This window comes from Schistocerca americana, chromosome 2 (assembly GCF_021461395.2).
Source record: "Schistocerca americana isolate TAMUIC-IGC-003095 chromosome 2, iqSchAmer2.1, whole genome shotgun sequence".
Classification (NCBI taxonomy): domain Eukaryota; kingdom Metazoa; phylum Arthropoda; class Insecta; order Orthoptera; family Acrididae; genus Schistocerca; species Schistocerca americana.
In genome coordinates, this window is record NC_060120.1 from 767406371 (window position 1) to 767418795 (window position 12425).

At 44.6% G+C, this 12425-nt stretch overlaps 1 protein-coding gene across 1 annotated transcript in view; it reads left to right on the plus strand.

Moving 5' to 3' along the window:
* The first annotated feature begins 627 nt into the window (after positions 1-627).
* The window catches only part of LOC124594413, a 104167-nt gene continuing 92369 nt past the window's right edge, over positions 628-12425 (plus strand). Inside the window, exon 1 of the mRNA XM_047132784.1 lies at positions 628-755. Coding sequence (XP_046988740.1) covers positions 628-755 — 128 coding nt within the window. The remainder of the gene's footprint in view (positions 756-12425) is intronic.

The window sequence follows — 12425 nt, forward strand, 5'->3', positions numbered from 1 at the left end:
AAAACTGTAGAGTAAGACAGAGATTGGAATACATCTAGCAAATAATTGAGGACGTAGGTTGCAAGTGCTACTGTGAGGTGAAGAGGTTAGCACAGGAGAGGAATTTGTGGTGGGCTGCATCAAACCAGTCAGAAGACTGATGACCAAAACAAAAATGGCCAATTTTGAGCTTGATGTCCTGCAATATATGTTAATGACATAAAATCAAACAATTGAAAGTGGCATAAAAGGCCAAACCTGGGTAGTAATTAAATAAATAACACTACAGTCAAATGGTGGTGTGTTCATTTAAAAATAATTGTGTGTCTGTTGCTCAGCAACATAAAATCAGTTTAGATGTTGAATGTTATTAGATTTACAGATTTCTAATTGTATCAGTTCCATTTTCTTCTCCTCCTTTGTAATGCAACAACGTTACTGGTGTAACACTCATTAAGCTAAGGGATCGTGTTAAAAAGTTTGTACCAGTGACTGTGATGAAAATAAGTCAGCTAGCTTAGGTGGCTGTGTGTGCACGTAGTTACAGGTGTCACCTGCCGGAGGTTTGGTAGGAGACGGCGCCGGCAGCGAACCCTGCTAGCTGCTAGCTGCTAGGTGCGAGGCGCGAGGCGCGAGGTGCGGGCGACAATGGTGTTAATTGTGGCGGCCGTGGGCGGGCGCCATCCATCAACGTCGCCGAGGCCACCCACCGCCGCAGCCGCTGCAGCCACGCCCGTCACTCAGCGGGCGGCGCGGCGTTCCTGCGCCACGGCGCGGTGCGCCTGCTGCTACAGTAGCCACTAAGCAGTGACACACCATTTCATCTGAGTGTTTTTTTCTGAGAATAGTGGAATGCCTGATAAAGACGCAAAATTTGTGCCAAGTTGGGTTATCCAGCGAGGTTTCAGCACCTACAGGGATACATTATCAGGAAGCCGCCTAACGGTGTGGCGGAAGGTGCACTGATCAGCCAGAACATTATGACCGCCGACCATCTATATAAACCCGTCCAGGCGATAGCATCGTCACCTGGCGAGGAATGACTGCTAGTCATTCACACGCACGGTGCGTGTAGTATCTTTGAGAGTGCTGTCCGTGTGTAGAGTGGGGAGGGCGCGCGATCCATCTGAGTTTGACCGAGGGCAGATTATGATGGCCCGGAAACTCGGCACAAGCATTTCTGAAACTGCACGAGTTGCCGGGTGCTCGACGAATACTGTAACCAGTGTCAACATGCGACCAAACGACGCTGAAACCACGTCCAGTCGTCGTGGAATTGGGCGGCCACGCTTCATTACAGATGTCGGACGACATAGGCTGCGTCGACTGGTAAAATAGGATAGGCACAGAACTGCGGCGAAACTAACATCACACTTTAACACTGTGAAGAGTATAGGTATGTCTGAACATACAGCTCAGCGACCGCTCCTAAAAGCAGCCGACGACCAATGCCTGTGCCAATGTTAAGTTTATGACATCGGCAACCACGACCGAAATGGACACGTGACCGTCGGCACTGGACGTTGGTGATGTGGCAGAGTTTTGCGTGGTCTGATGAATCCCGATACCGTCTTCACCAAGTCGACGCAAGGCGCGAATCCATCGTCTTCCAGGGGAACAGTTCCTTGACGCCTGTACTGAAGGTGGAGGCGAGCTAGCAGCGGCTCCATTACGCTCTGGGGAACATTCGAGGGGGCTTCCACGGGTCCAGTGGAGCTCGCGCAAGGCGCTATTATCCTGGTGGCAGGCCATGTACACCCCTACGCGATAACCATGTTACGTGATGGCAGTGGAATTTTTCAACAAGACAATGCGCCAGGAGTGAGATGGCGTGGGTCGAGAAGCACAGTGTCGAGTTCCAATTGATGTTCTGGCTTCCAAAACATCTGTACCCGATCTAACATAACCGGAATGTGATTGAACGTGGTGTCAGTGTTCATCGCCCCCTTCCCCGGAATTTACGGGAATTAGGTGACATGTGTGCAGATGTGGAGCCAGCTTCCTCCAGCGACTTACCAAGGCCTCATTGCTTCCATGCCACAATGTGCCACCGCTGTTATCCGTGCCAAAGGTACGGGCCAGGTGGTCAAATGTTCTGGGTGATCAGTGTATATCAGAGGATTTGCCTCACGTGTTCTTACACTTCTCCAGGACCCTAACTGACCTGCATCGATGTTGGCTTCTTCCAATTCGTGCAACTGTTCTCCACCCGTGACTTTTTATTCTGATATGCTATTATCATCACCTGCTTTCGTGTAATCTGATGGTATTTCACATGTCACATATGTCTCACATACCAGGTAGGAAAAGCCCCGGTAGAAATCCTTGGATAACCCACGAAATATTAAATACAACTAAGGAAATAAGAAGATATAAAACAAAGTCAATGAAACACTCAGAAGTGAATACAGAAACATAAAAAGTGAGATTGGCGTAATGTACATGAAAAATAGTGAATCTGGAATCACTACAGGAGAAATGCGAAACTATAGATGCAAGCATGACTACCTAAGAAATTGATTCTGCCTATAGCAAAATTAAAGAAACCATTGGAGAAAACAGTAACACCTGTATGAATATGAAGATCTCAGATGGCAAGCTAGCAATAGGTAAACAAGGGAAAGCCGGAAGAAATAAGTAGAAAGACTTTATAAGGGAAACGTATATGAACGTAATACTATAGAAGAGGAAATGCAGGAATATGAAAGTGAAATAAGAGGTATGAAACTACAAGAAGAATTTTTCAGAGCACTGAGAGACCTAAATCGAAATAGAACCCTTGAAGCAGGTGTCATTCCCTCAGCATTCTTTTGATTTTTATGCAGTTATATGTGTGGTGTTTGTTCTTTCACACATGTCCGAAAGAACAGGCACCAATGATGGACTTAAGCAGCCTTTATATCCATAACCAATGGGAAATTTTTGTGACTTGTCTGCTTTGGGCGTTGAAATAATGCAGCAGCTGCACCTGGAAAATTGTGACCAGGCAGGGACTCGGATGCAGATTCTCTGCTTCTCCAAACGGTCATCTCTATCACCTTGGCCATCCATACAAGCTACCCATCTGACGCAAATTCCTAAGTGCTGCTCACCCCTAATGTTCTGACCCTGTTTTTTTTTTCTCCACTGTTCAGAGCCTCACTCTATTCCCGCACAAAGAAGCAGTCGTTTTCCCTGTCAAGGCCCATATATACAATTCTGTATGTGCTGTGTTTTCTTTTGGACATGTCACAATAATCCCCATAGGCAGCCTTTATGATCGTCAGTAAACGGAAACTTCTATGAATTAGCTGCTTTGTGCGTTAAAATAATTCAACAGATGCACTTCAAAATTTGTAACCGGACTGGGACTCAATCTGGATTCTTTGTTTCTTGCGAAAGGTCACCTTGATCGTCTTGGTCATCGAGACACAATTCTTGTCTGACCCATTCTCTCAAGTGCTGCTCATCACTGATGTTCTGATTGTTCTGATCCCGCTCAGTGTCTCCCCCCCCCCCCCCCCTGCTCACAGCCCACAGCCTCACTGCAACCGAACGAAGGTATGCATCCATACTGAAACGGTCGTTTTACCCATAGAGACATATCTATACAGTTATATCTGTGGTGTCTGTTCTTTCAGATGCCTTGACAGGAAAAAATGACTACTTCAATGCTGATGCATAGCATCGTTCATCCACTTGTGGAAAAACAATGAGTCTCCAAACACTGGGGAAAATGAGCGTGGTCACAACATCAGTGGTGAGCAGCACTTGGGAATTCGAATAGCCCAGAAAGCTTCTCCGTATGGCAAAGGTGGTCATGAAACGGAGAATCTGGGTTCAAGTCTTTGCCTGGTAACAAATTTCCTAGTGCAACTGTGGAATTGTTTCAATGCCCAAAGCAGCTGAGACATACTAACTCAAGCATCAACTGAAGTGTATCTATATACGTGGCAGTATTGGGACAAAGCCATTTCTACCGCACTCTGCATTGTTACCAGATGTATCCAAGACGGCAATGATGTCATCCAAGCTGGCGGTGTGTAGACATGGCAACAACGCATGATGTCACCCAAAATGGCGGTTATGACATCATTCAAAATGGCGACGTTTGTTGGGAAGTTTGAATTTTGGTGGGAAGATACCTCCACTAACCTAACCCCCTCCCCCAGAAAATGGTGGGAAGTTCAAATTCCATCAGGACAATGCAACACAACTCCACTAACCTACGAAAATGGCAGAAAGAAAAGGCAGTTTGGCTACCTTCACTAAACCAAGTCATCTGACCGCCACCTATTCCTAGGGATGGTGGGAAATTTGAATTTTGGCAGTGAAGAATGGTCACTTGGGCTATCTCTACTAACTTAAGAAAATGGCAGGAAAGAAAGAGCAGTTGGGCTGCCTCCACTAACCTAAGTCACCCAACCGCCACCTAGTCCTAGGAAATGTTGGGGATAGGACCCAGCCTGTGCTGGACATAAGTCTTTATTTTGCATACAGTCTTTATTTAAACAATTTGAGGCAGTATAGCTATCCAGTGTGTTTGCCACAAGGTCTGGACTCTAACTGAAGTAGTACACAGTACCACCACCAGAAGGTGCAGTCACCCATTCTGTGACATAATCGCCGGCCGAAGTGGCCGTGCGGTTAAAGGCGCTGCAGTCTGGAACCGCAAGACCACTACGGTCGCAGGTTCGAATCCTGCCTCGGGCATGGATGTTTGTGTTGTCCTTAGGTTTAACTAGTTCTAAGTTCTAGGGGACTAATGACCTCAGCGGTTGAGTCCCATAGTGCTCAGTGCCATTTGAACCATTTTTTTTGGTGACATAATCCAAGTTGGTGCTCTGGGGTGGGAAAAGGACTCTGGCTGTGCTGGACATAAGTCTTTATTTTGCAGGCAATGTCTCCACCACGAGATCTAGAGTCCAACTGACCTAGTACACAGTACTGCCACTAGAAGGTGCTGTCATCCCTCCTGTGATGTAACCCAAGATGGCGGTCCGGAAGGGAAAATGACTCAGCCTGTGCTGGGCTGCTGGAGAGAGTAAGGAAGGAGTGTACTTTATTTATTTTGGAAAAAATTATTTAGGGACTGATTTGAGATAACATATTTATCACACTGATAGAAAACACTCGCCCTGATGTGCTTGGGCTCACACCACACAGCCTACAGACCTGTAAACCACTCCTAAATAACGCACTACAGACACGCAAACAACTCTTAAATTACCGAAATAATTTCAGTACAGACATGTAAACTCCTCCTAAATAATACATTAGACTGGTGTGCAGACAGGAAATCAACTCGTAAACAGTCCAAATAATGCATAGAACAGCCTACAGGCCTCCTAGTACAATAATGCTACAGGCATGCAATCAACATACACAAGCAATGCCCACCACCCCCATTCACTGGACCACACAGGAGACTACTGGCAGCACCCCTGCAAAGTGATGCAGCCATCAGCTACCAAGTGATGCACAGGTGCCCTCAAGCATGAGGCAGTGGCATCCCTTTCATACTTGACACCTGAGAAACCCCTCTCGAAATACGTGATCACCTAGGCACTGTTGCTGATGCGACCAGGTGGGTGCATAGACCTATTTGCAGAGCACAGACGCTCTAAGGGCGCACACATCGACGCCACTGCTGGATGCAAGCTAGTGCGAGACATCGCTCTCACACTGCTGCTGCCTACAGCTACTGGGTGAAGTTGGGTCTATTTTCGGGCATACACTTAGTGCTACACTTAGTACTCACAGAACTCCAAAGAGCACACACGCCTGTCCCATATGTGAGACGCCTCTGGGCATCATGTGTGGTTACAATTGCTGATGCGATACCTATGGATACTGACATCACAGAATAGCACAATGTGCATTGTTCCTAATGGAACATGCTAGCTGTGTCCAGCCGTGCACACGTACCGAACATAGCTGATGCATTGTGCAAATGTTCATCCTCCTATCAATATACATCTAAGAAACATTAAACGTTGAAAGGTATGTGCTGAGATTCGATCAGGATAGAGCCAGTGAAAAATGTCAATAGTTCCCAACCGCAAGGTTGGACGAGTAGTACATCTTCGAGTAGTAAGATCTTTGACAGCTAACAGAGCTAGGTGCACGCGGTAAAAGTTTGAGTAGTGGTGAGGAGATGTGCAGAGACAGCAGACGTGTTTCGAGTCGGAGCTAGATGCCTGCAGGAGGCAGCCGGGTCGTGACAGCATCAAACTAAGAATTGGCGCTACGCACATAATAAGCTATATATTGAGCGAAACTCGGCACATACCTGGGGAAACTAGAAAGAATAATTAATAAAATAGGTTTTCTTTGGTTAAATAATGTCTAAAAGCTAGATAGGAATCCCATTGCTGATGCAATAAGCGTTTTGTGAAACTTTCTAGTAAATCCATGCTATAGAATTTTTTTTAGTTTTTCACATGTGCCTTACAAGTTTGAACAATAAATATTTTTTAGATAAAATTAGAGTTTCATCTCACACCTTATGTCGTTCTCCGCATCCTGTGCTTGCATTGAACCAAAAGGTACATTAAAGTAAAGTTCCCATGAGTAAAGCTAATAATTTCATTTATCAGAGTAAAACAATCTATATGCCATTGCACAGTTGGCAAATTATTCAGATCAGGACAGAATTTTTATTAAGTAACAAACAGGGCCAAAATGAGTAAAGTTATCTAGAATGACAATTTTATGCCATTGCATTACGGCTGAGTTGAATATATGTTTTATTATCGGCTAAACGGGAAGGAGTGCACGAGCTAAGTCCACAGACGCAGTCAGATGCAGGTTGGTTACTTTCATTTATTTTTACCACTAAACTTTCATGCAGTCAGATGTGTATTTTGAGTATTAATTTTCCAACAATATTTTCATGCAGTCAGATAAAGTTCAGTGCAGTTAAATACGCAGTCAGATGCAAGTTCTATTAAAGACTAAAGCAGTCACATGCAGTTCAGTCTAGTTTAAATAGAGAATTTTTAATAACAACACTTTCACTTGGCGACTGTGGTGACGTTCCTGGAAATATTTTTTCCGTAACTGTGGACTTTGTTTTCGAACATTCTTTTTTGCCATCATTGTTTCAGATGTGCGCTGCCTTGCTAGTTGCGTAATATTGCTTTGGCGGCTATGCTTGTGTGCTACAATTGCTAGTTGCGTGATATTGTGTTTGCTGCTACGCTTGTGAACATTCATTTCAACTTGCTTTCCGCATTTTTACAGATTTTGTGTGTCCATCCTGAATAATTTTTCTTCTTTTTGTCTGTAAAATACCGTCTTGTGACTTACGTCCATTTTAAAATTGTTGTTAGCCATATTGTCTCTTTCAAGATGTCTGAAACAAATAGACAGGGCGATAAAGTAAAACTACGCAGTTCCTCAAAATCGCGTAAGCTACAACAACCGGACAATGACCCAGTTTTGCCCCTTAATCTTCCTACGTCACAAACTGATCAGGAAGTTGCGAATAAACCTGCAGCAAGTAATGATGCAACAGAATCACAAATTCCCGAATCGGTTCCTCTTCTGCGTTCGGATTCTCAGAACACAGTAAGCCATGTAGAAACAGTTTCCCATGATTCGTTTTTGCTTAATCAACCAGCACAAAGCAATGTAGTTGGCTCCAACAATCAGTTTCTCTTGCAAAATTCTTCTACAGATAGAGAAATTGTTTCATCTGAGAGTTTTCAAACAGTCCTTAGTAACCCTAGCCAGCAATATCGGTTGCCACACTCAAATCCTGAGGTGACGCCCCCAGTAACAAATGAAGATAAATTTGACCGTTATTTTCGACTACTACAGGAACGTGACGCTAAGAGTGAAGAACAGAACGCAAAGCGTGACGAACAATTTGCGCAATTCCGTGCAGATATTGCGGAACATAACAAAACATTAACGGGACGATTAGACGCCTTGTGTGCTGACAATGCTAAGCGTGCTCAGGAATTGACACACACTATTGAAACATACAAGGAAGCACATGACAGGAAATTACAGGATATCATTGAAACACATAACCGTGACATTACTGACCTTACGAACAGAATCAATGCAGTACTTCCAACAGAGGTTATTGACAAGTTGCAAAAAAGTTCTGCTACTCATTCAGAGCAAATACAGGTCTTACAATCATGTACAGAATCCCTCACATCTGACGTCACTCAACTTGAAACTAAGGTCAGTGAACAGGGTGAACAATTCCAATACAGATAGAAAATATAACCGAAAGAATAGCTGCTTTGGAAACGCACGCAGACAATGAATCAGACCATACAACCCCAGTTCATTTTTCAGAAACAACTGAATACCAAATTTAAGAGCAAACAAGTCACTATTAACGAACAGCAAAAAAGAGAACTCAACTTAATTCGGAATACACTTTCTGATATTCAGCAACAATTGCAGGACGACAGTGCGCCTCGTAATTTTGTCCCAGAACACCAGGGGAATAATGGTGCTTATCTACAACAACAAGCCCCCCTTCATATCTTCACAGGCTCCATTTTCACAGGATTACCCTCAACAAGGTAGTACCTTCCCAGGCAGTTTTTCCCTAACCCATGTTTCTTCCTTTCCCCGCCAGGACAATGTCGATTATAAACACTTTCTATCAATTAAGAAATTCAAAACGTTCCGGAATAACCCGAACGATTTACATCCGCTTGATTGGATTCAGCGATTTACTTTTGCGTTTCCTCCGAATTGGCCAGTCGCACATCAGTTAGAACTTGTTTGTAGTTTCTTGGAGGGTGAACCTGCAACGAGAATGCGACATGTTGCACGACAATGCTTGTCTTTCCAATCAGTCCAACGACAATTTTTGGATGCTTACTGGAATCCCACTTCACAGCGTGCTGTAAAAGATCAGTTGTTAAATATGCCACCTTTCCATAACTCACAATTCCGCACCTTGACGCAATATTTTGATTACATGATCCAACAAAACCAACATCTCACAGAACCTTACAGTCCGTCTGATCTCATTCAGCTCTGTATCTCCAAATTACCAAGATCATTGCGAGTTCCGTTGCTGACAGGGAGTCGCACGGAAAACTTGAACCCTTTCCGTGACGTCTTATAGCTTCTTCAACTAGACGAAACTCATAATTCACGATGTAGTCAACACTCTTTCGCGGAAACGCAACAGAATAGAGACAATCGTTTTCGTAATAAGGTAGGCAGTTTCCGAATAACAGACCCCAATATGGAAATGCAAGACAGTTTCTTCCACAATCCCAGTATCAGCAGAATGATGTGAATGCCTATTCATCAAGGAATCAAAATTATCACACCTCTCCCTCAATGTCATTCCGCAATGATACCCCACAAGATAATCAGCGGTACGGTAATAGTCAGAGAGCCTTGGATAATCAGCGGAATAATTCCAACTCTGCTTTCGTACAAAGAAACCAAACGTGGCACCGGAACCGCCACCAACCATACGGAAACAATAATGACTACCAGCGACGACAAACCCTGAACCATCCACCTACTCATCAGCACAGTCAACAGAATTTCCCAAATCGTAATTATAATTATGCAAATCAGGACCGGAGACAAACCAGTGACAGCCGACAGAATTACGGCAATGACGGACGTGTACCATTTCATCAACCAAATTCCCGGTTCCACCCCAGACCAGATATCAACAATCCATCCGGTCGAACAGTACAGTCAGTAGAGGTTCGTCCACCAAACCCACGTAATAATGCAGATACGCAGCGTGAGACAGAATACCAACAATAGCAATTAACTGCTCCGCCTACTGAATGCTCTCCGCAGAGCGGGCGGTGCCATGATTCTTCAGAAAATATAACGTCACACGTTATCCGTTGTGATGATATACGAGAGGATCTTCTGCTGAAAAAAACCGATTTGTGACCTATTGTTCATCATCCGGTCATTAATATTTCGATTGGCGCACAAAAATTCTCTGCTGTACTTGATTCGGGTTCTCCCGTTTCTGTTATCAGTGAAGCCGCCTTTCAAAAATGCGCTGCTATTTCTACCATTCCAACACTTCCGCTTACGCATACCAAGATCAGTGGTGCTGTTCCTGGCAAGAGCATAATGAAATATTATCCCAACTTCTTCACTCGTTCTCTAGCTTTGGTGTTACACTAAATTTGGAAAAATCTCACTTTGGACAAGCTCAAATCAAATTTTTAGGCCATCTCATTTTATCATCCGGAATTCAACCGGACACTGATAAGCTGAAAGCAATTCATGACATACAGGTTCCCCGTACGAAGAAACAACTTCGCAGCTTTCTTGGAATGACAAACTTTTTCGCAGGTTCATTAACAGCAAAGCGTTAGATACGCCTACCTTGCAAATTAACTGGAAAAAAATCTATATGGCTTTGGAATAATTCTGCTCAGAAGGAATTTGAGACATTAAAACAGTCGCTTATAGATGCACCTCTGTTATCTCACCCTGATCTTACGACTGACTTTTGCATTTCAACAGATTCTTCAAACACAGCCCTTGGAGTTCATCTCTTCCAAGAGTTTATGGAAGGTGAAACTAAAGTACAAAGAAACATCGCCTTTGCTAGTCGAGTATTAACTTCTTCCGAAAGAAACTATTCCATCACGGAATTAGAAGCTTTGGCTGTTGTATGGGCATTTTCCAAGTTCAGACCTTTTCTTTTCGGTAGACACACCACAGTATATACAGACCATATCAGCTAAACTATCCCATGGTCGTTTAGCGAGAAGGGCTCTCTTGCTACAAGAATTCTCCTTTTCCATTGTGTATGTACCAGGACCTCAAAACGTCGTTGCTGACGCTTTGTCACGCACTTTAGAAACCGACAACAACGATCCAGCCAACACCTTCTGCCATAACAATTTCAGTTTACTGTATATGCGCCAGGTCGCATTTGAGAATTTTGTTTCCGATGCCCTACACAATATTGCGTCAGAACAAGATAAAGATTCCATTTGGAAAGACGTGTAACAACAATGGCGCGATGTTAATAATACCTCTCTACGACAGTATTACCTTATACACAACAATATTCTGTTCCGCTGTATCAAACCAGATACGACAACGTGGCTAGTTTGTATCCCTGAAGACTTAATTAACAAGCTGGTTTGGTATGTTCACCTTAGTTATGCGCATTATGGACCGCGCAAATGTTATCAGCTGCTTAAACAAACATCTTACTTTTTCAGTGTGGAAAAACGTATTCGCCAAGTCCTTGCAAAGTGCAGACTTTGTTAAAAAGCTAAACCACCTACAGTATCCTCTGCTCAGACATTCCCCATCATACCTCTTACGTCTTCGTCAGCTGGCGGCCGTGCATTTATTTGGCCCGGTTCCTACTACAAATAGAGGTTAGGCCTATGTTTTTGTCTGTGTGAAATTAACTTCTAAATTCGTCACTTTCACCCCATTACGTAAAGCTACGGCCTGCACTGTTTCACGTGCTTTTACTAAACATTTCCTGAAAGAAGTGGCTCGTGTAACATCCGTAATATCCGACAATGGGCCGCAGTTCCGTTCGCGCACTTGGCAACGTGTTCTTCAGAATCACAAAATTTCCCCCATTTTCATTTCCAGGTACCACGCATCTTCCAACTCAGCAGAAAGGTTAATGAAGGAGTTGGTGAAATTACACTCCTGGAAACTGAAATAAGAACACCGTGAATTCATTGTCCCAGGAAGGGGAAACTTTATTGACACATTCCTGGGGTCAGATACATCACATGATCACACTGACAGAACCACAGGCACATAGACACAGGCAACAGAGCATGCACAATGTCGGCACTAGTACAGTGTATATCCACCTTTCGCAGCAATGCAGGCTGCTATTCTCCCATGGAGACGATCGTAGAGATGCTGGATGTAGTCCTGTGGAACGGCTTGCCATGCCATTTCCACCTGGCGCCTCAGTTGGACCAGCGTTCGTGCTGGACGTGCAGACCGCGTGAGACGACGCTTCATCCAGTCCCAAACATGCTCAATGGGGGACAGATCCGGAGATCTTGCTGGCCAGGGTAGTTGACTTACACCTTCTAGAGCACGTTGGGTGGCACGGGATACATGCGGACGTGCATTGTCCTGTTGGAACAACAAGTTCCCTTGCCGGTCTAGGAATGGTAGAACGATGGGTTCGATGACGGTTGGGATGTACCGTGCACTATTCAGTGTCCCCTCGACGATCACCAGTGGTGTACGGCCAGTGTAGGAGATCGCTCCCCACACCATGATGCCGGGTGTTGGCCCTGTGTGCCTCGGTCGTATGCAGTCCTGATTGTGGCGCTCACCTGCACGGCGCCAAGCACGCATACGACCATCATTGGCACCAAGGCAGAAGCGACTCTCATCGCTGAAGACGACACGTCTCCATTCGTCCCTCCAATCACGCCTGTCGCGACACCACTGGAGGCGGGCTGCACGATGTTGGGGCGTGAGCGGAAGACGGCCTAACGGTG